This window comes from Schistocerca nitens, chromosome 2, assembly GCF_023898315.1.
Source record: "Schistocerca nitens isolate TAMUIC-IGC-003100 chromosome 2, iqSchNite1.1, whole genome shotgun sequence".
Lineage (NCBI taxonomy): Eukaryota > Metazoa > Arthropoda > Insecta > Orthoptera > Acrididae > Schistocerca > Schistocerca nitens.
Window position 1 is genome coordinate 816009563 of NC_064615.1, and position 26454 is coordinate 816036016.

General features: G+C 43.1%; 1 protein-coding gene and 1 pseudogene across 1 annotated transcript in view; both read left to right on the top strand.

Moving 5' to 3' along the window:
* Positions 1-23812, top strand: part of LOC126235361 (pickpocket protein 28-like) — a 174058-nt gene extending 150246 nt beyond the window's left edge. Inside the window, exons 9-11 of the mRNA XM_049944083.1 lie at positions 6494-6683; positions 13967-14058; positions 23636-23812. Coding sequence (XP_049800040.1) covers positions 6494-6683; positions 13967-14058; positions 23636-23778 — 425 coding nt within the window. The 3' untranslated portion in view covers positions 23779-23812. The remainder of the gene's footprint in view (positions 1-6493; positions 6684-13966; positions 14059-23635) is intronic.
* Positions 20826-20943, top strand: LOC126238685 (5S ribosomal RNA; annotated as a pseudogene).
* Positions 23813-26454: the final 2642 nt, after the last annotated feature.

Below are 26454 nucleotides of genomic sequence, written 5' to 3' on the forward strand. Positions count from 1 at the left end.
AAAGCATCATCCACACAATTCTGAAGGCGGCAAGAGCTGACAAGTGCGAGAATTATCGCACAATCAGCTTAACAGCTCATGCATCGAAGCTGCTTAAAAGAATAATATACAGAAGAATGGAAAAGAAAATTGAGAATGCGCTAGGTGACAATCAGTTTGGCTTTAGGAAAAGTAAAGGGATGAGAGAGGCAATTCTGACGTTACGGCTAATAATGTAAGCAAGGCTAAAGAAAAATCAAGACACTTTCATAGGATTTGTCAACCTGGAAAAAGCGTTCGACAATATAAAATGGTGCAAGCTGTTCGAGATTCTGAAAAAAGTAGGGGTAAGCTATAGGGAGAGATGGGTCATGTACAATATGTACAACAACCAAAAGGGAATAATAAGAGTGGACGATCAAGAACGAAGTGCTCGTATTAAGAAGGGTGTAAGCCAAGGCTGTAGCTTTTCGCCCCTACTCTTCGATCTGTACATCGAGGAAGCAATGATGGAAATAAAAGAAAGGTTCAGGAGTGGAATTAAAATACAAGGTGAAAGGATATCAGTGATACGATTCGCTGATGACATTGCTATCCTGAGTGAAAGTGAAGAAGAATTAAATGATCTGCTGAACGGAATGTAGTCTAATGAGTACACAGTATGGTTTGAGAGTAAATCGGAGAAAGACGAAGGCAATGAGAAGTAGTAGAAATGAGAACAGCGAGAAACTTAACATCAGCATTGATGGTCACGAAGTCAATGAATTTAAGGAATTCTGCTACCTAGGCAGTAAAATAACCAATGACGGACGGAGCAAGGAGGACATCAAAAGCAGACTCGCTATGGCAAAAAAGGCATTTCTGGCCAAGAGAAGTTTACTAATATCAAATACCGGCCTTAATTTGACGAAGAAATTTCTGAGGATGTACGTCTGGGGTACAGCATTTTATGGTAGTGAAACATGGACTGTGGAAAACCGGAACAGAAGAGAATCGAAGTATTTGAGATGTGGTGCTATAGACGAATGTTGAAAATTAGGTGGACTGATAAGGTAAGGAATGAGGAGGTTCTACGCAGAATCGGAGAGGAAAGGGATATGTGGAAAACACTGATAAGGAGAAGGGACAGGATGATAGGACATCTGCTAAGACATGAGGGAATGACTTCCATGGTACTAGAGGGAGCTGTAGAGGGCAAAAACTGTAGAGGAAGACAGAGATTGGAATACGTCAAGCAAATAATTGAGGACGTAGGTTGCAAGTGCTACTCTGAGATGGAGAGGTTAGCACAGGAAAGGAATTCGTGGCGGGCCGCATCAAACCAGTCAGTAGACTGATGACCAAAAAAAAAACGTTAGCAGTTGTATGGATCGAGAAATTCGTTGCGCCATTTAGCAGTCCAGACTTGTGTGTCTGTATTATCGCCACAGAGAACGCCGGACAAACTCATATTGATACATTACGAAATAACAGCAGTAAATCAACTGCCTCAGTCAGGTACTGGTATTTGATGTCAAGTAGTGAAAGTGACTCTAGCAGTCTACGCGTGACGCAGGAGTTGTTCTTGGGATGCTATTCTACCATATTTTTATGAGGTCGCCTCAGTTTCTGTCTGTCTGTTCCGTACAATTTCGCAACGAAATGGAGGGATTATGTTTTAAACTTAGCTCGTAATTGGGTGACAAGCAGGACTAACTAGCATTCGTGTCGTTCTGTTGTGGAGGGATGGGGGTGGTGGTGAAACAGGTTGGCAATGTGTGACATCTCGGCTGCCCTGCGGGACTGGCGTGATGTGTGTATAGTATCGGAATGCGTTCTGGGCGGTTTGCGGCGGGACGGTTACAGCTGAACAGAGAGAGGGGGGAAGATATTACCGCTTTCTTGTTAGGTACAATTTTTCAGTTAATTTTAAACTAGCATCTCGACGAGCTAAGGACCTGAAACTTTTAAGCATAGCTCAGAACTGGATGACAATGCAATATTACCTCGCTCTCTTGTGTGGTACGGGGTAGATGACACTTTGTTTACCACTGTTATTTCCCAATGAGCCAGAGACTTGAAACTTGCATCATACTCAGAACTAGATGACAATACAATTCAATTTCTTCTCTGGTATGTGGGCACTTTGGGTAACACTGTCATTTCCCCTCTTCCGTGTTCCACTCGCAAAAGGTTACGTCGAGTGGTTCTTCTTGGTATGAGAACAGAAGTGTCTGTTGGAATTGTTACAGTATGAATTATTGGACGATTTTTCTGCGCCAGACCATAACTCCTGATAATGATGTGAGATAAGTATTGCAACCTCTTTTAAGAACTGACTTAACGAAAATAGTACTGTTATCTCGTGCTGGTCTGTGCGGGAATACGCACTACCAATGCGGCTAAGATGTGTTTGATGACTGGATTGATGACTGGATAGTTCTCTGCATTTCTCGTTCGCGAGATCTAAATCCATCTGATTCTTATCTTTTGGTGTATGTTATGAGATGTACGCCTAAAATCCCCAAAAAGTGGAACAGAGTATCCAGCTTGTGAAGAATTTCGGCAGCAGAAACTCGTCAAGTGTCCCAAAATCCATCCATAAGGTACCACGCCGTTGTTGGTGGACAACACTTTAAGCATCTCCTGTAAGTGTAATTTAGTTGCGTTCTATAATGTATAGTATATGTAACGATACGACAGTGTGACTGACCTCGGAATGTTAGACTATGTCACAAAAGTCGCAAAAATCGTTACAGTTGATCCTTGAGTCAATTCTGGAATCCGCGTACTTCATTACAAGTCTGTAAAGTTTTTCGTGTTTTCTTACCAAGCTGTTGCACTGTGATATTACTTTCGTGTATGAGGAAAATTCCTTCGATGTCTTTTTACAGCCACGATGTTGTACCTCTTCATTCTTGACAGTGTCACCTAGATTTTAAAATGGTTCAAATGGTTCTGAACACTATGGGACTTATCATCTTAGGTCATCAGTCCCCTAGAACTTAAAACTACTTAAACGTAACTAACCTAAGGACATCACACACATCCATGCCCGAGGCAGGATTCGAACCTGCGACCGTAGCAGTCCCGCGGTTCCGGACTGCAGCGCCTAGAACCGCACGGCCACCGCGGCCGGCTTTAAAATAATGAACTTTTGTTCTCAGCATTGCTTAATGAGATGAATCAAACTTAATTTTATTTCTTGGTTTAAGTACAGCTGCGATACGTTATAGTTGACGTATTTATCATCTCTGTGATACAATAACTTTTCTTTATTATTCAGAAATTACTTTCGGTGTAGCAACTTCACTAGTTCTTATCGATAAAACTGAAATATTGCAATGAAGAGTTTATAAGACTTCATGAAAGAACATGTCTTTAAAGCGCAACAGTCTACTGTGTAAAGTAATGTCATGTGTTGTCTCACAATAATTATTCCTCGACTCGCAAATTTTATGCTCAAGGACATAACAGATTTCACATTTTATAAAAGTTAAAAATTCTTATATGATTTTCTTTCTAATTTGACGGATCTTTCAGCGTTTGCTAGGACGAATTTCGTATGTTTAAACATCAACCTACAGCAAGCGTCGTACTCTTGAACGATACGCTACAGTCAACCTCCACAGCTAACAGGTTAGTGTGCCTGATGGCAATGCGGAGGATCCCGATCGATTCTCTGTGCGGCCAGGGATTTACATTGAATGGAGGATTGAAACGGGGTGCTCTCAGACCCGTGATGCCAATTAAGGAGCCATTCGAGGGAGAAGTACCTGCTTCATGGTCTGGGAAGCTGTCAACGGTCGGGACAGAGATGTGCTGACCAAATGCCTCTACATAGCGCACCTGAATTATGCCTTTGGCAGAAGATTGCACGGAAGCCGATCAGTATCGAATAGCGTCCCAGGGTCGGTAGACGGAGATTTATCTTTTTTATTGTCACTGCGTCACTTCCGAGCTCAAGAAAGGCACGGCTTGCCGAAGGAATTGACCAACATACGTTCCGTGACAGTTCTGGCACATGAGGCACCCTGCACTTTATGTAAGGTTACCTTTCTTGCATTTTACCACCTGGTGGCATTTACAAATGCTTCTGTGTTGTGAGAAGTGCGTCATGCGGAATTAAGTTGCTGAACCTATCAGCGTTGTCGTGCTGTGCGTAACATTTTCGTCCACCATGACGGCCTGTAGGAAATATGACAAAGAATGATAACGGAAAAACTGGTATAAGAGGCGGTCCCAAAGATAATATAGACTTTCAGACACATTATGTAAAGCTGTTTAACACCTCAGTAGTTTATATGACTTATTAATAATTTTTAATGTGTCACAATAGCCCACTTGGTGTCACCTAATTTTAGCCTTTCTATAAGACACGATTTTCAAGTTATAATTTCACTGACTATACCGTACCAATCACCTATCAAACGCTTTTGCCACGTCAACAAATTCTACTAACGTGCCTCGAGAGTCCGTAAGTTCCGTTTCCATTGTCAGGCATTCTTCTGGAAGCCTTCTGGTATTTCTCCTTTCTCGTATATTCTGTACACTAAGCTTCATAATCGATTCGTTTGCCATATACTCAAATAATGTGGCGAGAGTTTATTTTTCAAGCCCCAGAGTTCTGAAGGTCCGTATCAGTTGTTGTGTACGTTGATTTTGGATGGACGGTGGAGAGTGGCGGCAACGGGTAAGTGGGGAAAACATTCCCTGGACTGAAGACCATTTGAGAAAACTGTCTTCAGACTGAAGACCACAACGACACCAACAAAAACAGTCCCTGACAGGCTCTAGCAGCACAACGAAGTCTATGGTGGATTGTTGTTGTTGTGGTCTTCAGTCCTGAGACTCGTTTGATGCAGCTCTCCATGCTACTCTATCCTGTGCAAGCTTCTTCATCTCCCAGTACTTACTGCAACCTACATCCTTCTGAATCTGCTTAGTGTATTCATCTCTTGGTCTCCCTCTGCGATTTTTACGCTGCCCTCAAATTCTAAATTTGTGATCCCTTGATGCCTCAGAACATGTCCTACCAACCGGTCCCTTCTTCTTGTCAAGTTCAGCCACAAACTCCTCTTCTCCCTAATTTTATTCAATACCCCTCATTAGTTATGCGACCTACCCATCTAATCTTCAGCACATTTCGAAAGCTTCTATTCTCTTCTTGTCCAAACTATTTATCGTCCATGTTTCACTTCCATACGTGGCTACGCTCCAAAAAAATACTTTCAGAAACGACTTCCTGACACTTAAATCTAAACTCTACGTTAACAAATTTCTCTTCTTCAGAAACGCTTTCCTTGCCATTGCCAATCTACATTTTATATCCTCTCTACTTCGACCATCATCAGTTATTTTGCTCCCCAAATAGCAAAACTCCTTTACTACCTTAAGTGTCTAATTTCCTAATCTAATTCCCTCAGCATCACCCGACTTAATTCGACTACATTCCATTATCCTCGTTTTGCTTTTGTTCACGTTCATCTTATATCCTCCTTTCAAGACACTGTCCATTCCGTTCAACTGCTCTTCCAAGTCCTTTGCTGTCTCTGACAGAATTACAATGTCATCGGCGAACCTCAAAGTTTTTATTTCTTCTCCATGGATTTTAATACCTGCTCCGAATTTTTCTTTTGTTTCCTTTACTGCTTGCTCAATATACAGATTGAATAACATCGGGGAGAGGCTACAACCCTGTCTCACTCCCTCCCCAACCACTGCTTCCCTTTCGTGCCCCTCGACTCTTATAACTGCCATCTGGTTTCTGTACAAATTGTAAATAGCCTTTCGGTCCCTGTATTTTGCCCCTGCCACCTATAGAATTTGAAAGAGTGTATTGGCAAGGAAAGCGGTTTTCTATGGCGGGTAAGTATTTGAATTTTAAAGAATTTTAGACATAACATAAAATTAATTAGTAGAAGGTTCTCTATGAGTGAATTCCTCATTAAATACAAACTTTGTCCATTCCGTCCATCGGTTCCGACCTATGCCAATAGCATCATTGGTTGTGGTAAAGGAAAATGATTGTATGGCATTGTTGGCCGGCAGGTCCCCATTCGGGGGAGTTCGGCCGCCGTATTGCAAGTCCTTTTTAGTTGACGCCACTTCGGCGACTTGCACGTCAATGATGATGAAAATGATGATGGACACACAACATCCAGTCTCATGCCGGGAATCGAACCCGGGCCCTCTGTGTGGTAGGCGGTAACGCTACCGCTACGCTGCGGAGGGGGACTGGTTGTGGTATGAAAGGCGTAGGGTCAGCAGACCGCTCGCCCAGCCTTTGTCAGCTTTCGCGACCTGGAGCCACTACGAGTAGGTCAAGTAGCTTCTCAGTTTGCATAACGAGGCTGAAAGTACACCGTTCCACTCCTCTCACCAAGGAAATGTTCTTGACTGTACCGGGAATCGAACCTGGGTCCTCCGCATGGCAGTCAGCCGCGCCAACTAGCTCCGGATTCGCACGAATTTTTTAGTGCTTCTTTTTTCACTAGTGCATCACTCCTCATACATTGTTTTTGTTTTCAATCAGTGGAACTTGTGGAGCGGAAAGTGCTGATGGAGTTGCATTCTGACGATGCCGACACGGATTCCGGCTCCAACGACTGCGACTGCCTCCCTTCCTGCACAGACCTCAGCTTCGACGCAGAGATCTCCCAGGCAGACCTGGACACAGAAGCGTACTTTCAGGCGCAGAAGATCAACTTCGCTGAAACTGTGGGGTCAGTATTTCACAAAAGTATCTTATTACGTCGACAAATGTTGCACATCTTTGAACAGGTGGAATCTAAGAGGCTGCAGTAGAACCTCCATTCGTGAAAATCCATCCTTGTGGACCTCCTTGCCTTTGCAGTCTCCAGATTCTTTTTTTCTTGACACAAAATCAAATTTAAAAAAGTGTTATTGACTGTCAAATTTGCCAACATTTTCATTCTGATGATTATTGGTGTAAGCACATAATTTTCCCTCCTTCAGCTCTCTTAATCCATTATAGGCCTGAGTCCCACGAGTACGTACCGTGCGCAGCGATCTGGGAGCATTTACTCTTTTATCATACATTACATTGTCGGAAAAATGTGCGGCACCCTCGATGAAAATTTCATTTCATTGACAAGTAAGGTGACAGGTAGTTCATCAGTGTAGGAGTAGGCTTACAGTAAAGGTTGCCCAGACAGTGACATCAACACACAGTATACACCCCTCTGGCGGAAAAGCATGTGTCTGTTGTCGCATGCAAAAGATGAAGAATAAGTTGAACAGCATTCTATGACAGCTCTCCCCAAGCGGCTGACGCCCTTTGTTGCAATTCGGCGATGGTTCCTCCTGCTGGCCCTGGAGCACTAGTAAATTCACACTTCATCATGTCCCATACGTGTTCATTTGGAGAGCGGTCTGGCGATCTTGGTGGGCAGGACAGTAGTTGTCGTATTCCAAGAAGAGCACGTTTGGTTGCAACAGTCGTATGTGGTCGTGCACTGTCCTGCTGAAAAAACACATCACCTTTCTGTAGAAGAAAGAGCAAGGTAAAAAATGAAATGATCGTGTGACATTGTTGGCTGGTAGGCCCCAACCGGGAAGTTCAACCGCCGGGTACAAGTCTTATTTCAGTCGACACCACAATGGGCGACTTGCGCGTCGGTGACGATGAAAGGATGATGAGGACAACATAACACCCAGTCCACGGGCGGAGAAAATCCCTAACCCGGCCGGAAATCGAAACCGGACCCGCTGCGTGGTAGGCAGGCGGAGAGTAGCGACGCGAGAACAAAAACATAAAATTTGGCCCTAGTTGTACCAGATGACCATTCACAGCATGAAGTCTGGGATAGAAGCTGTGTGTCGTGGGCGAATGCACTCTGGAGTAGGTAGCTGATCAGCTCGACGCCATGCACGTATACGTCCACCACTCGCATACAGACAGAACCAACTGTCATCACTAAAGACAACAACTCTCAAGTCAACTCTTTCAGACACCACAGCGGCCATCGTGTCATTGTGTCAACGGCAAAATAACCAGAGACTAACATAAATACTTTCATGGGCGATGTTGGTCATATTAAAAACCTTTGTGAGTATAAAGTTGTATTTTACTACTTTTAGCATTTTTAGAATTCTGTAAGATGACACGGCAGTACTTCCAGAAGACTTTTAGTACAAGTAAAGACTAGTTTTATTAACAGTATAGGAAAAAGTCTTCAGATTGCAGATAGTTTGTGAAAGTGCCAAGAAGGTAAAAACTGATGGATGACACAAAGCAATAGGCTGCCTCTAGCACGTGTACTGCCATACTGGACAGAGAACTTAATTTATGCAGATGATCGTGCTCTTACAGCTCTGGCAGCATATTTTCGGAGGTATCGAGTAAAAGCTGTTTGTAGCTGTACCAGTAATGACAACTAACTACCAAAAATATCAACTCGAAAATCATCTGCGCAAAAATCCTCATATGCGCCTTCCAGCTAATGAACTGGCATCCAGAAAGTTGTAAATTGAATGCGAGGGAACCCGGTTAGAACAAAACCCTCACCAAAAATTTGAGTCACACCAAAGCGTGTACTGACGGACAAAGATGCACAACTAATTATTACAAATGATATAAAGATGAATTAACCACATTATTATGGATTTTTATATCTGCTGATGAGTTTTTTAACGCAGCTTACGGAGATAACCTGTCCAAGACCCAGAAGCCTTTTACAAGAGTATTGGCTGATATTCCTCTTCACATGTCCTACAGAGACGTCCTTGAGAAACTAGGTATATTAACAAATGCTTTAAGAGACCTTTTTATTGGTATCTGATACGAGGTACTTACTAGAATTGAGGAAAACGTGGAAGGGAGGACTCACCAATATAACTTTCTTTTCCCACAACCTGTTTATTTAACAATCTATAAAATGTGTTTTACAGATAATCGAAGCATTTAAACATAAAATTTTCTTTAACAAAATGAACAAATTTGAAAAATTCTTTTGACCTTAAATCTAAACTTGAATAAGATTTTAATCTTTGCAAAATGAATCTGAAGTGCTGTATTGCAAAATAGCAAATAAAATGACAATGATTACAAGACGGCCTCACCTGAATAACGCCCGTTATCGGGTGAAACAGCGGTGTTTATTACCGCGCTGGACACAGTCTGTCTTATTGGTTCAAATGGCTCTGAGCACTATGGGACTCAACTGCTGTGGTCATAAGTCCCCTAGAACTTAGAACTACTTAAACGTAACTAACCTAAGGACAGCACACAACACCCAGCCATCACGAGGCAGAGAAAATCCCTGACCCCGCCGGGAATCGAACCCGGGAACCCGGGCGTGGGAAGCGAGAACGCTACCGCACGACCACGAGATGCGGGCAGTCTGTCTTATTAAATGCCCTTCTGCAGCACGTGAAAACTATATAGGTACCATTGATGACAAGAGTGATTCAATTACCCAAAACAGAAGACAACTTTCAATTTGAAATCTGCATGACGAAATGTTCGGGTTAAGATGCGCACCTGTGCAAAAAGGTTAAACAGATTAGCAAACAATATGACATTGATAAGGCTACTTCAAAGCAACCAACCTCTCAATTTCAATTGGCAAACAAGGTGCGACTGGATCCCAACCCTTCCCTTCTGACAATTTTATTTTGACTAAAGCACTTGTGACAAATGGCTGTTAATATTTTCAAAGTTAAACAGATTGTCAGTTATTAAGACCGCTCTGAAGGAATGTCTTAAAACATTCCTTGTGAACAGTTATTACAAGAGAACTCACTCGACGGAACCACAAGATCCAGCTAAAATACACCAATAATGTCCGGGTCTTTAAACACGGAAACGAACGGCTTAGTACAATAGGTTGTTCGAATTATAGCTAATGACTAAGAAATGCAATTACAATCAACGAATTGGACCGGTTAACAGCTAAATCTAACCACAAGGTCCCTCTTTTGTTTAACGGCAACCTGTGCCTTAGTACAGTTGTTCTTGCTAAATTTACGACCAAAGAGCCGACCGAGTGAAACTCTGAGGGTCAGGTACAAACCAGAAAATAATGAGTAGGGCTGGCGGACCAAGAAACAAATCACCACGAGGATTACAGAATTTTACTGCTCTTTATCAGCAAGCAGTTCCAAGGGTCTACGGTGTGTCACATCGGTTACTGAGTGCTGCCGATGAAAGCCAGGTAGAAGAGGGCAGCCAGGCCACGAGCAGTGGTCCGACACGAATGATGCCAACCAGCCGACGGGATGTCGGCCTGCGGCTTGTAGTCACCGCTGACACCGGTGAAGTACTCCGGTATCTTCGCTCTGCGCAGGCCCTCCTTGTGCAGCTAGTCCCTTCGGCCGCTCGAGCCTGGTCACAAACTCTTGTCGCGACGCTACCGTCAATCCCCAAACTTCGTGCCTCCCTCTCGGGCCAGCGAACCCCTTATATATACATCGGCAAGCAAAGACCTAAGGACACATTGTCGGCCTGTGTGGCCGAGCGGTTCTAGGCACTACAGTCTGGAAGCGCGGGACCGCTACAGTCGCAGGTTCGAATCCTGCCTCTGGCATGGATGTGTGTGATGTCCTTAGGTTAGTTAGGTTTAAGTAGTTCTAAGTTCTAGGGGACTGATGACATCAGAAGTTGAGTCCCATAGTGCTAAGAACCATTTGAACCACCTAAGGACACAACCCACAGATACCAACTTTTCCTTATAGATATTGGCAATGGGGCCGCAAGAGAGATAGTCGATACTACACCTGAGCCAGCGACGCCAGACAGAACAGCCTACTAATTCAATGGCGTGTTACAGAACACAGGTGAAAATTTAGTGTGATGAGCTCACAAGGAAGTACTCTACCCGAACCAGAGAATAAACGAAAATATAAAACACTACGCTTGGATGTAAGTGTTAAATGAAGAGGTTCGCTTCAGTGGTACCAGGATATAATATATATTCACCAAAGGGTTGTAGTGTTAGTGATTCACTTGTGACGATCATCGACATTCAGATAGCGCTCTGGAGGCGTATCTATGCACCCTCTGTTTTTCGGCGCCACGTAGCACAGAATTAGAGTGTCTGACATTACGTGAAGAATCAAGTCTATGTATTTCACGAAAGCTCGAATATGGAGCAAGTTTTCAAACAATCGCTGTGAAGCTAACTTTTAAGATGTTCAAATGTGTGTGAATTCCTAAGGGACCATACTGCTGAGGTCATCGGTCGCTAGTCTTAGACACTACTTAAACTAACTTATGCTAAGAACAACACATGCACCCATGCCCGAGGGAGGACTCGAACCTCCGGCGGAAGGGGCAGCGCAATCCGTGACATGTCTCCTCAAACCTCGCGGCCACTCCGCGCGGCTGAAGCCAACTTTTCTTCGAGATAATATATAGTAATATATGTAATAAATGTGTACAATTCTAATACCCCTCCTCATTTTCGAACGTCTGTTATGAACTCTGTGTGAAATGCTCAATTTGTGACTGGACGTTTGCAGCGAATTGTCGTATCAGAAATTACGCCACATTTTGTTAGCACTGTCATATCTGCGCCGGGAATAGACCGAGAGATATCACCTCACTAGGGGCAGTAGCAGGTCTCTCTTGAGGTAGGCTCCATTCGCAAGTCTTTTGATGCCAAATCGTCTACCAAATCGTTTTTTTTCTTTTTTTTTACGAGTACCAGAGACACTGATATAGCCGTTCCTCACTTAGCAGGTCCATAAATCCGAGTCAATAGTTCGGTATTTCTGATTACTGCACAACAGCCGTCACAAATCTCATAAATGCCATGAAAACAGTGAACGAGGATTGAAAGAAAAAAAAATTGACTAATTTAGTCAACATTTTCTATATCGCCTAATTATTCAATTCATCTTTTACCTGTTTTACAAAACAATGTATCGGTATGCATCTTCTAGGTATATTAAAACTTTGTGACGGACAGGGACTCGACCTGGGGCCTTTGAAAATGTCCCACGTTAGAGGCCCAGCGCTGCTCGCAGTTTTAATCTACCAAGAAGTTTCAGGTCAGTGCACCCTCCACTCCAAAGTAAAAAAACGATTCTGATTGTATCGCTGTATTTAACGCTGTAAGGTCTTTGTTTGAAGTCATCATGTGGTTCACATAGCGACATGTCACTAAACACGTAGGTTAGAAAATACATTTCTACTCCGCCGGGAGAATGTTTGATTGTTATACAAAAACACGATAGGGTAAACAACGTGATTTACTCCACAGCTATGGTTTTCCTAATACTGAAATTACTGTCGATAATCCCCACAGTCCATCAGTCAGCATGGTCAGTTTAACGTTTGCCTACACCGTTACATATGAACTAATACAAAATGCTCGGATATACTTTCAGGTACACAGTATTCACCAATAACCAATATAATGTGAAAAAATTTCATCCCAAGAGTCTGCAGCTGAATCTAAATTTTCCATATTGTTCAGCTTTCTCAGAATTTACATTTGTTTTAGACTACATCGTTGTCACGTAAACAACTTTTTTTTTAAGGTCATGATGAAAGTGCTCAATAGAGTAACTATTAGTACCCACTTCTGCTGTTGTACAAAGAGCACTACGGCTGCTGCAGAGTTTCTAGCATGGAGTAACTACTAAATCATATTCTTTTGTACTATCTGTATAAAGAAATATTGAACACATATACATTGAATCGCCAAAGAAATTCGTATAGGCATGCGTATTCACATGCAGAGGTATGTAAACAGGCAGAATACGGCGCTGCGGTCGGCAACGCCTATGTACGACAACAAATGTTTGGCGCAGTTGTTGCATTGGCTACTGGTGCTACAATGGCAGGTTATCAAGATGAAAGTGAGTTTGGACTTGGTGTTATAACCGGAGCACGAGCGATGGGACACAGCATCTCCGCGGCAGCGATGAAGTGGGGATTTTCCCGTACGACCATTTCACGGGTGTACCGTCGATATCAGGACTCAGGTAGAACATCAAATCTCCGAAATCGCTGAGGCCAGAAAAAGACCCTACAACAACGGGCTAACGACGACAGGAAACAATCTTTTAACGTGACAGAAGTGCAACCTTTCCGAAAACTGCTGCAGATTTCAATGACGGGCCACCAGTAAGTGCCAGCGTCCGAACCATTCAACGGAAGATCATTGACATGGGCTTTCGGAACCGAAGGCCCACTCTTGTACCCTTGATGACTGCACGACACAAAACTTTACGCCTCATCTGGGCCCGTCAACACCGACACTGGACTGTTGGTGACTGGAAACCTGTTGCCTGTTCGGACGAGTCTTGTTTCAAATTGTATCGAGCGGATGGAGGTATACGGGTATGGGAACAACGTCATGAATCCATGGGCCCAGCGTGCCAGCAGGGGACTGTTCAAGATGGAGGAGGCTCTGTAACGGTGTGGGGCGTGTGCAGTTGGAATGATATGGGACTCCTGATATGTCTAGATACGATTGTGACAGGTGACACGTACGTAAGCATCCTGTTTGATCACCTGCATCCATTCATGTCCATTGTGCATTCCGACGGACTCGGGCAACTCCAGCAGGATACTTCGACCCCCCACAGGTTCGAATTTCTACAGAGTGACTCCAGGAACACTTTTCTGAGTTTCAATTTCCGCTGACCGCCAAACTCCCCAGACATGAACATTATTGAGCATATTTGGGATGCCTTGACACGTACTGTTCAGAAGAGATCTTCACCCCTCCTACTCTTACGGATTTATGAACAGCCCTGAAGCATTCATTGCGTCAGTTCCCTCCAGCACTACTTCAGACATTAGCAGATTCCATGCTACGTCGTGTTGCGGCACTTCTGCGTGCTCGCGGGGGCCCAAAGGATATTATGCAGGTGTACCAGTTTCTTTGGCTCTTTGTTGTAAATACTACCGAAATGTTACCAAACTGAAGCTTATCTTCTTTCTTACTATGACTCAAATTGAATGACGTGACGTCTAGAGTTACTGAAAATATTATGACCAGAATAACAAAGACAATATGCTGCTCATTTTCAGGTACCGTATGTCATCGCTTAACGTGTACTTTAAGGACAACCAGTTCATCCCAAGTCGCCGTTCCGAGTTGTATGGAGTCACCGATTTCATTGGTAACTAATCCACTTCCTACTATAATTTAGAAAATTTATATGGAATAATCTGTATCTGTCTCCATCGGCCATTTAATATCATCACAAAAATTTTAATTGTAGGTTATATAAATAACACACGGGGATTAAACAAAACTGGAAACCAAGTCAAATGTCTTTCGTAGGTTTTATTACCGTCACATAAATTTTTAAGATATGTTGTATGGTCCTGAAATGTGATGGAACAATTACATTTTCGATGTGAGGAGGAACATACAATTTCCAGTTTGCATAATTATGAAGTTAAAGGAAAAGTCTTAGGTAGCAACATTGTCTGTACTTAAGCATCAGAAATGCTCCCAACGAAATAAAGGAAAAAAGATTGTAACTTGTAGAAGAACGTGTAAGTGGCTGCAAACTGAGTAGAGTGATCAGATAAGCTGAGTTGTCGTCGAATTTGCGTTGAATGCGTCAGGTCGTTAATAAGGGATAAAGGCAGAAAAAGAAAACATAGGAAATTATTTGACTGCCTCTTGGAGTCACTTCTCAACTATCTCTAATACCAGTTGTGCTGACATAAATATGAATTCCTGACCAATTATTACAGCCCCCACAGAACCAAGGTTTTAATCCTTAACATCTCCAAGTGTAAATAGAAGTAAATCTACAAGCGAGTAGACTCATCTGGAATGTTGTAAATCCCATTCTCCTATTGAAATGCCATACTGTGTACAGTGATTCTAATTTCCAGAAACGGTCTTGCTATTATTAGTTTCTGTATTCAGAGGGCGCTGTTACTCTGCAATTGTGTTCATTTAATTGAAACACTCTTCAGTTCGAAATAGACACCTTATTAAGCCCACTTCCGATTTCGGTCTATACACGACGTTGCTTCTCAACATAAATGGCCTAATTATGAAGGCCTAAAACCGTCGTGTACTTAGTAAAGTACCCATTAGCGACAGCAGCAGCATTTCATTAGTTTTGCTATTGTTCCACGACCCATTACAGTAGTTCCGTACACAAATGCAGCACCATGTCAAACATTTGTCAGTGTAATGAGCGATCTATGGGTTATTATTGGCTCGTATAATCATTTTCCGTAAGGTCATAATAATTCCATTGGCACCTGGATATCCTACATTTATCTATAATGTTGACGAAAGACAATTTGCGGTCTCCGTATGACGATCATTATTATGCAGTCTCTTAAATGACTGTATTTGCTCCCAGTCAAGCTTTTGTAACTGTTTATTGTTATTATTATTAGTGTTATTATTATTACTACAATTGTTATTACTATTATTATTATTATTACTATTATTATTATATGATTTCGTGTCAGGCCAACTAAGGCTCGCGTCAAGAAAGCTACTTATTTCTATTTTCTTCATCCTACTCCAAAATTCTTCTACTTTCTCAGAACGAGCTCTTTTTCCTCTAAAGTTACCAGATGACTGCAATAGTTTTCCTGTTCGTTCTTATCTCCCTGAAAACCTGTGACCTTGATTTCTGTTCTGAATTTGTCTACTTTGAGCAACGTCTCCGTTCAGTCTGCATTTCTTCTACGTTATTTTTTATCCTGCTTCCCTTCTCCCATTTTCATTGTCTGTTTTTCCAGATTTGGAAGATTATGTCGATCTTCTTCGTTAATCTGTTTTCCTACAAACTCTCTAGGTGTCTATAGATTGAAATACGTCTTTGCCTAATATGATGTGTTATTTTACGCCAGAGTGATTGTAGTTCCTTATTTAGTCTCAAAACTCAATTTACATCTTCGTTCTTGATTGAACCCAACATTATTTGCAAGATTCTTCTTCTTTTTCCAAACCTTCTGATCCCGTTTCACACTCATGTAAAAGTAGTTTTCTGACCCATAGACGACTCCTGAATTTACAACTGTGTTACAACGCCTTAATTTAACATCTGCAGAACAACATTTTTACTGTAGATATTTCTCAATTCAATGTGTGCTGTTCTGATTTTATTATTATTATTGTTATTGTTATTATTATTATTATTATTATTAGAATTAATAATTATTACGGTTGTTGCGCCGGTAAACTTTTATGCTGACATTTAATGTATCTGCAGTTGTGAATATAGACAACCATTAGCTGTAGAATTGAATGACGAAAACGAAAATTTGTATTAGACCGGAACTCGAACACGAATTTCCCCCTTATCGCGAGCTGTAGCCTTACCATTTTACTTATTTTTATTTTTTTTATCTCATTTTGTTCTATATTGTTTGTTGAATTTGTTCAGGGTAATGTCCGATGACGCCCATTCAGGTTGTTCGTTGATTCGTTCCGTGTCGGCGGATAAATACGATATTGCAGTGCCTGCGTTATTCTAAAGTACGATACGAAGCTCTGCTACTATTATTACTATTATTACTGACACTGCTACTAGTAGGACATGGAGTAGGATGAGAAGGAAGAGCAGTTGAAACGTCCCGTTAGAAAAATTAAAAATATCAGTGCTGGAAAACCTCTTACGTTATTTGATTTTCAAACAGTTGAGTAAAAATGAACGTACTTAGACATTTCTCTCTTTACTTATTCTGATCTTCACTAAAAATCTTCATTATTCAAACTACTGCAATACAGCGAGCACCAATACTGCCAGCTAAATAAGAGTTTCTAACTAGTGAAGGCACTAACTATTGATAGGCATAGTTAGCAAATGAAAGATTTTGATAGAGAACAAACAATGTATTTACCTTAATAATATTCAAAAGTCATCTTTACAGATTTCCTTTTTCTGAATGACTCACGTCCAGATCGTCCGCTAATAGCAACCTCTCAAAACTCTGGCATCTCTCTTCCCACATCCACCACTGCTGGCGGCTTACCTCCAACTGCGCAACGCTACGCGCTGTTCACATCCAACTGCCCAACACTACAATAGCGAATATTCCAACAATGTCAACCAGCCACATACTGCACACAGCACAGCCAGTGATTTTCATACAGAGCGCTACATGGCGTTACCAGCATAAAAACCTAAACAGCCGACTTACACAGTAATTATCCTGCTAGTAGTCGTAGTAGTAATAATAATACTAGTGGCAGTAATAATAATAATTATTATTATTATTATGACTGCTATTATACCATCTTAGGCGAATTCAGTGTCTCTACATACTTAATGCATCAGTAAAATGCGAATTTTCAGTCCTTTTCCTAGCTTATTAAATCCCCCGCCCCCCTCCGTTACTCTCCCACGCGGGGTAGCCGAGCGGTCTAGGGCACCTTGACACCGTTCGCGCGGCTCCGCCCGTTGGAGGTTCGAGTGTGTGTGTGTGTGTGGGACCGATGACCTTAGCCGTTTGGTCCCATAGTAATTTACCACAGATTTCCAAAATTTGCCGTTATTCCTTCCTGTGCTAACTGCCGTTAGGTAACTAATTGCCACTAACATGTTTCTTCAGATGGGATCCAGATTCTTGTGGAAGGTAATGCGGTGTGAAATTTCGATTCCTTTACTACTAACTATATTCAGTTGCTGGAGGCCGATGATAATACTTCGAGGCCATTAACAAATTTTCAGTGAGTTCCCATAGTATGGTGTACACATCCCTGAACTACATTATTTTATGTACATGTCACAAGTAAGATATAGCTTTTGTTTGCGTCCCAAAAACTGCGGCTACGCGTAATGCCTTTGGCCAATGCATTTCGAAAAGCATCCAGGTACCGTCTCTATCTCTGTGTGAAGAGTCTCTACGGTTGCATGTCGTATCTGGGAATTTTGATACAATTGTTTTATTTTTAGCTTTTCAGTTATTTGAACCTCTGGTGAGTAGCGTGCCATACGTGCTAGATCCTTGCTTAACGATAATGGAATGTTAAGTCAACAGTGTTGTTCCTGCGCCCATGCTATATCCAAACGCTGTGAAGTGCCGTAGGCTGAGGTATACGGTCGGTCGGTGGTGTCTGAACTCTGTAGCCCTGTAGAGAGAAAGTGACATGATAGCATGAGGGCTCACCGCTTCAGTATTTGCGCGGAGAGTTCTTGTACTGTGACACATATACGAGGGATATTCGGAAAGTAAGTTTCGATCGGTCAAGAAATGGAAACCACTGTGAAAATCTAATAAAGCTTTCCACATTTGTGTTCGACAGTGTCTCTAGTATGCCTGCCGGTTGCATCATTTTGCTCTTTTCAATTCTTAGCGCATGGTGAGCACATAAAGATGCGTAGAAAATAGTGTCTCCCGCCAAGTATAAGGTCCTGGTGAGAGACTTCCCCTGATGTTATGCAGCGCACATTACATAACTGTCATACGCTTCCTACTTCGTGACAATTCTCGGTCGCAATCTGCAGGGGCAATGAAGATGCTCCTGCAGCGTTTTCGATGGGAAGTGTTTTATCACCGGCACTACAGCCATTAATTAGCTCCCTCTGTGTTTCTTCTCTGCTCACATTAATTACTGGCTATGAAGACAACATTTTCGCACAGACAACGAGCTATAGATGAACGCAGAGAATTGGCGGGAAGCACAGGCGGCTGCCTTCTATGACGAGGGCACTGGAAAGTTGGTAAAACGCTACGACAAATGTCTAAGTCGGATTGGCGACTATGTAGACCAGTGGCTGGAAGCTGTAGCTAACTGTTGCAGATAAAATATTTCTGATTATCATAGTGGTTTCCTTTCGCGATCAATCGGAACTTACTTTCCCTAACCCTGGTATCTGTTGTTTCAACTCGTGACGGTCGACAGTGGCGCCTGTAATTAACATATTATTATCAATTTTTGTCCCTTGCGGCACTGGTTTTTCCACAACTGAGGCAACAACTTTGACGTGTTGGCACTTAAGTCCAGTTCCTGCATAACCTTAGAGATAGAATTCACCTCCAACTGAACCCACGCTGTGGAGAACTGAAACTCTCCCGCTATATTTACCGACCATGTTCATCCACAGTAGCACAGAATACGATTCATCGCTGAACCTATTGCGATGCTGTTCATCAGAAGCCCTTGCACTCTGGTCACGACAACATCCCAAATGCTGCCGTTTGTGTTGTCGTGTTAACAGCAGCCTGCGCATAACACGGCAGTTCATTAGTACGGCTGCTACTAGTCTGCCACCAATGGTGCAAGATAACACAAAATGTTGCATGGACTCTATTACTTATTCACGGACGGCAGATGCAGATGTGAAGGGCGCTCAGTGTGCCTGGTGCACAATACGGCACTCCTACTTTCTCGGCTGGAGTGTATAGGATCCCATGCAGCTGCGGAGATGTTTATGTGATTACCACTAAAAGAACTATTTCAAAACGTTTGGAAGAGCACAAGGTCAATTGCAGAAGAGGAGAAACGGAACGATCAGCTGTTGCGGAGCATGCTTTCCAGCCACGTAACCACCATATTCGTTTCGAGCAGACGCAAGTCCTAGCGGCCACAAGCGGATATTACGAAAGGCTCTACAGGGAGGCAATCGAAATCACCAAACACCCCAATGATTTCAATCAAAAGGAGGAAGGAGTGAAATTAAACGGTATATGGATGCCGGTGTTGAAGAATCCCTGCAACCGATTTATCATTCATAAACAGCGGTTGACCGGCGTTGCCTGGTGAAACGTTGTTGTGATGCCTCGTGTAAGGAGGAGAAATGCGTACCATCACGTTTCCGACTTTGATAAAGGTCGGATTGTAGCCTATGGCGATTGCGGTTTATCGTATCGCGACATTGCTGCTTCCGTTGGTCGAGATCCAATGACTGTTAGCAGAATATGGAATCGGTGGGTTCAGGAGGGTAATACGGAACGCCGTGCTGGATGCCAACGGCCTCGTATCACTAGCAGTCGTGATGACAGGCATCTTATCCGCATGGCTGTAACAGATAGTGCATCCACGTCTCGATCAATGAGTCAACAGATGGGGACGTCTGCAAGACAACAACCATCTGCACCAACAGTTCTACGACGTTTGCAGCAGCATAGACTATCAGCTCGGAGACCATGGCTGCGGTTACCATTGACACTGCATCACAGACAGGAGCGCCTGAGATGGTGTACTCAACGACGAACCTGGGTAGCACGAATGGCAACACGTCACTTTTTCGGATGAATCCAGGTTTTGTTTACAGCATCATGATGGTCGCATCCGTGTTTGGCGACGTCACGGTGAACGCAAATTTGAAGCGTGTATTCGTCATCGCCATACTGGCGTATCACCCGGCGTGATGGTATGGGGTGCCATTGGTTGCACGTCTCGGTCACCTCTTGTTCGCACTGACGGCATTTTAAAGAGTGGACTTTACATTTCAGATGTGTTACGACAGGTGGCTCTAACCTTGATTCGAGCCCTGCGAAGCCCTACATTTCATCTGGATAATGCACGACGGCATGTTGCAGGTCCTGTACGGGCGTTTCTGGAAACAGAAACTGTTCGACTGCTACCTTGGCCAGCACATTGTCGAGATCTGTCACCAATTGAAAACTTCTGGTCAATGGTGGCCGAGCAACTGGCTCGTCACAATACGCCAGTCACTACTCTTCATGAACTGTGGTATCGTGTTGAAGCTGCATGGGCAGCTGTACCTGTAAACGCCATCCAAGCTCTGTTTGACTCAATGCCAGGCGTATCAATGCCGTTATTACGGCCAGAGGTGGTTGTTGTGGGTACTGATTTCTCAGGATCTATCCACCCAAACTAACTGAAAATGTAATCCCATGTCAGTTCTAGTATAATATATTTGTACAATGAATACCCTCTTATCATCTGCATTTCTTCTTGGTGCAGCAATTTTAATGGCCAGTACTGTATAAGAGGGGCAACGGCGTTGCCGCAGTGGATACACCGGTTCCCTTGAGATCACCGAAGTTAAGCGCTGTTGGGCGTGGTCGGCACTTGGATGGGTGACCATCCAGGCCGCCATGCGCTGTTGCCATTTTTCGGGGCGCACTCAGTCTCGTGATGCCAACTGAGGAGCTACTCGACCGAATAGTAGCGGCTTCGGTAAAGAATACCATCATAACTACCAGAAGAGCGGTGTGCTGCCCCTTGCCCCTCCTATCCGCATCCTCCACTGATGATGACACGGCGGTCGGATGGTCCAAGTAGGCCACTCGTGGCCTGAAGACGGAGTGCTTTTTTAGAGTATAAGAGAGTATTGAAGGCCCTTGTCAGGTGAAGTACAGGCATAAAAAAATACAAGTATACCACCATAGTAATGTAACTGTTCAGTGATCTTCCAATCAACGATTCGTGAACGATTTTTAGTGACCTTACCATCACTTCGACACTTCGTGAGTCCAATCGGATGGTTGTGCTGGAATCCAATACCCAGAACCTGGACGCAAATTACTTGTTCCACATTTACACATCTACATCTACACCCACATCTACACAGATACTCCCCAAGCCTCCGTTCGGTGCATGGCGGAAAATACCCAGTACCACTTATAGTCATTTCCTTTCATGTTCAACTTGCAAATAGAGCGGAGAAAAAACGACTGTCTATATGCGTCCGTTTGACCCTTAATTTCTCGTATCTTCGTGATCCTTACGCACTATGTATGTTGGCGGCAGTAGAATCGTTCGGCAGTCAGCTTCAGATACTGGTTCTCTAAATTTTTCTCAGTAGTATTTCTACAAAAGAACGGCGCCTTCCCTCCAGAGATTCCCATTTGAGTTCCCGAGGTATATCCATAACACTTACGTGTTGTTCGGATCTACCGCTGACAAATCTAGCAGTAAGCCCTCTGAATTCCTTCGATGTCTTCCTTCAATTCGATCTGGTACGGATCCCAAACACTCGAGCAGAACTCAAGAATAGGTCGCACCAGCGTCCTATATCCGGTCTCCTTTACAGGTGAACCACACTTTCCTAAAATTCTCCCAGTAAATCGAAGTCGACCATTCGCCTTACCTACCACGGTTCTAACATACTCGTTCCATCTCATATCGATATCGTTAAGCCTAGATATTTAAACGACTTGACTGTGTCAAGAAGGACACTAGTAATAATGCACCCAAACATTACAGGTTTATTCTTCTTGCTCATCCGGATTAACTTACATTTTACCACATTTATGTCTAGACGCCATTCACTACACCAACTGGAAATTTTGTCTACGTCGTCTTGTATCTTCCTACAGTTACTCAACTTCGAAACATTACCGTACACCACGGCATCATCAGCGAACAACCGCAGATTGCTGCCCACCCTGGCTGCCAAATCATTTATGTGTATAGAGAACTACAGCGGTCCTATCACACGCCCCTAGAGCACTCCTGACGATATCCTTGTCTCTGATGAACACTCGCCGTCGAGGACAACATACTGGGTTCTGTTAACTAAGAAGTCTGTCATTTAGAGTGCACCGTGATCTGTTGCCTCCACCCGTAACTAGTCTGGTAAGTCAGTTCAGAGGTCAGAGAAAGGCAAGGCCATTTCACTTCCGACAGAATGAAGCTTAGGAATGCAATATGGTACTCAAATCAATCTTTTGTATAAGAACAGTTTTAGCTTTATGTGCATTAGACGGAAGTGTGGTGTTGTACCTAAACCGTCAACAGAGGTTGAAAATACCGCTTCAGTTGTAAATTTCTTTATTTTCACACAGCCGGTTTCGGAGTGTTATAAGCCCATCCTGAGGTGTCGTACTGGAAATAGCAAAAGACGAGAGATAATTTTCACACACCGCAACACATATAAAACACAAAAAATATTTTTTCCCTAAAAAGTTTTAATTAAAAAAAAAACATTTCGAAACCGCCTGTCGGGCTAAGTGCTGTGAAACTCATGGCACCAGACCTACGGACGACTGCCTGGGTATGGAATATATACAAATGATATCGACGCTGTGCTGTGGTCCCCGAGGGCCGCGTGTGCCAGGCGCGGTGTGCTGCCTATGAGCGCAGAACAGGGAGTAGCGGTTGCGAACGAGGAGGCAAATTGGTAAATCAGAGTGGCAAAACGCACTTTTAACTTTTATCGTGTATTTTTATGTAATTTTATTGTTTTTTCTTCATTTTAAATGTGAACGACTAAATACAAATTGTGAACGGCCGGGCTAGTAGCCACGCGTTCTTCTCTCCGTCAATAGATGGCAGCACTTTTGCCACTCTGGTTTACTAATTTACCTCCTCTTTCGCATCCGCTACTTCCTGTTCTGCTCCCAGAGGCAGCTCACCGCGCTTGGTACACGCGGCGCTCGGGGACCACAGCACAGCCTAAGTGTCGTGACATCATTTGTATACATTCTCTACCCAGGCAATCGTCCGTAGTACTGTCTGGTGCCACTTGCGCAATGACATGGGTTTCACAGCACCTAGCCGGAGCCGCGGTTTGTAAATATTTCTTCAAAATTTCTTAAATATTTTAGGGAAAAATATTTTTTTGTGTTTTATCTATGTTGCGGCGTGTGAAAATTATCTCCAGTCTTTTGCTATTTCCAGTACGACACCTGAGGATGGGCTTATAACCGGGCGTGTGAAAATAAAGAAATTTACAACTGAAGCGGTATTTTCAAACTCTGCTATAATGCTTGGTTGCGGATGTTCTTCCAATAGGATTGTTTGCTGCTAAACCCTCAAGTTATGGGAATGAGTAATCTCGTCCTCTTGTTGTTTTTCAGCGAACTGTGGCGGTCTCTTGGGCCTCTTCATGGGCTTCAGCTTGCTGAGCCTGGTGGAGGTCTTCTACTTCTTCAGCATACGCATCGGGTTCACGCAGATGCTGCGTCGATCTACCCAGCAACGTGCCGCAGCCGCATTGTGATCCCCAACATCGCAGCTCGCCATGGAGCGCACCATGCCACACACTGCCAATGCCAAGCACTTGTATTTCTTGTGTTAAATTATTTCGTTTGTAATAAATGTACCTTTTTTTTAATTGCGCGTTATCCTTGAGCTTACCTAATGATACTGTATATGCAGGGAGAGAAAGAGAGAGAGAGAGAGAGAGAGAGAGAGAGAGAGAGAGAGAGTGGACGCTGGCCGGCTGGAGTGGCCGGGGGTTTGGGCCTCGACGCACTGGCAGAGCAGTGAAGAGACCCCACAGCTAGTGCGACGTGTACCACTCCCTGACAATCCTTAAAAAAAATTACTGTACATATTAATGCGATGTGTGATAGTGTACAATTTTCTGAATAAAAGGGGAAAAAAGATGGGTAGAGCGTCTGCCATAAAAAAAGAGGTTCTAGGCCCTACAGTCTGGAACCGCGCGACCGCTACGGTCGTAGGTTCGAATCCTGCCTCGGGCGTGGATGTGTGTGATGTCCTTAGGTTAGTTAGGTTTAAGTAGTTCTAAGTTCTAGGGGACTGATGACCTTAGAAGTTAAGTCCCATAGTGCTCAGAGCCACTTGAGCCAGAGTGGACGCTTTGCAAAATATATTGTAATAAAAAATTACCTGCGGATACTAGACTTTTCGCTATGTAGATGCCTTACTTAGAATCTGTGATTTTGTGGAAAAATTTTTGTGTAGCTTATGCACCGATTTTGAACACATCGTTATCGAGCAGTTTTTTGACTATATGCACTAGTACTTGAACAGTTCAGATATTCCCACAAGGACGGTAGTTCTCAATGGTCTTGTACCCAAGAAGTAGAAAAGAGTAAACGATTTTTATTGGGTTACTCAATTAAATTATTTCAAAATGAAGATGAATTTTTTTGCTTGTCCATACATATTAATGACAGAAGGTATGATTGTGCCAAAGAAAGTGTGCCAACAGAAACTGTGCAATACACTACCAAAATAAATAAAAGACAATGAAATATTAAACATTGTTAGTTCTGTTAGTTCATGACAGAGGAACTAGAACTTCAATCAGAAGTTAGTAGTGACATGGCTCATCCGCCAATAAAAAGGAGAACTATGATGAAGATTAAGCAGCGAGAACGAATATCAGCAATTAGAACTGTGAACTATATACGACGGCTAGAACCAAAGCTTTAATTGTAACCTCGAAAAGTCGAGCTAGTACCATGAGTATTCAGGCGGCAGTGCGACACATGTTTTCCAATGGCGAATGACTCGAGGCAGACTTTAGTTGAGAAGTTACGTTTCAGCTGGAAACGTTTCACCTTAATAATCACTTCGTCGTGACCCTGGTAATTCCTTCCAAATGGTTTATTGATCAGAGATAAGAGGAGAAAGTCTGGGTGTCACTTCAGGAGCTCACTGGAGTATGGCGGAGGGAGGGGTAGGCGAAGCGGAGTATTCCCAAGAAGCAGTGTGTGCATCGTAGAAGATGGAGAAAACACTTTCTATTGTGTACCTTCCCGTGACGCTTTGTCTTCACATCCTGCCGTAACTTTCGCAGGAAATGTCAGTAGTATGCTGCTGTGATTGCTTCATGCTTACGAGCATAATGTGTTCGCTTGACAGCATGGCAGTGGCAAAAGTACTCCGCATCACTTTCCCCGGTGATGGTTGGGTCGTCGCCATCTTCGGCGGTAGGAAAACCACATGTTTGCTGTGCTTGTTTTGAATCTTTGTCTTGAAGTCCCCGTGACACATCAGGACCTTTAAGTGTCTAGAAAATCCATCTGCACTGGTACGACAGCTGCAAGATTTTCGCTTTTCCTGGGACCGGTGGGCTTTGGATGACTGTACGTAGTCGTGAAGTCCAACAAAGGTGACTTTGTCATATTCAAAACACTGTGACGATGCTGAAAACTTATCACTGACTGATTTTCAATTTCCCCTCTATGGCACCCATCGTAATATAAATGTCTTCGAGCACCAGGGCATCCACTTCCCTCGTAACTCCTGGTCCTTCACAGAGAGCAGTTCGTCGTCATTCAGATTCGTTTGACCCCACTGAAAGGCTCTGCACCAAGCAACACAGCGTCCGTCATGATGCACTGTTGTTGTAAAATAATTACGTTCCTTTACCAGTCGAGATGATAACTGAAAATTCATTTCTAGCTCTCGTCAATGCAGTATTCGTACAAACTGTTTTTGTTTCAGGAAACCTATCACCTATATTTTAGTTATCAGTACAAGGTACGGATATAACGGAACAGTGTTACTTCATGTGACCTGTGGTGCATTACAAAAAAAATTAATCGTCTGCTTAATTTATGAAGATGTAATGTTGCTCATATAGACAGACAGAGTTGTAATCAATACATTTTGAAACCATAAGATAATTTGATATTGAGTATTGAACTGTAATTCTAGCCTTAAATATACAAATTGACAAGAAATGTAAATCAAGTTTTTGTATGCCCATCCTTTTGACAGCAGATCTTGGGGACGACGGCCGTTTACTATTGTCAGGAAATGAAACGCTTACGGCCGTCCTTATGAATTTATTTATTTTGTAGCTACCTGTTTCGGCGCTTCAAGGTGCCATCTTCAGGCTGTAGTTGATGATGAAGCGATTGTGTCAACCACAATAGAAACTTAAATTGTTTGATATCATCCTAAGCGCAATTTATGTAAT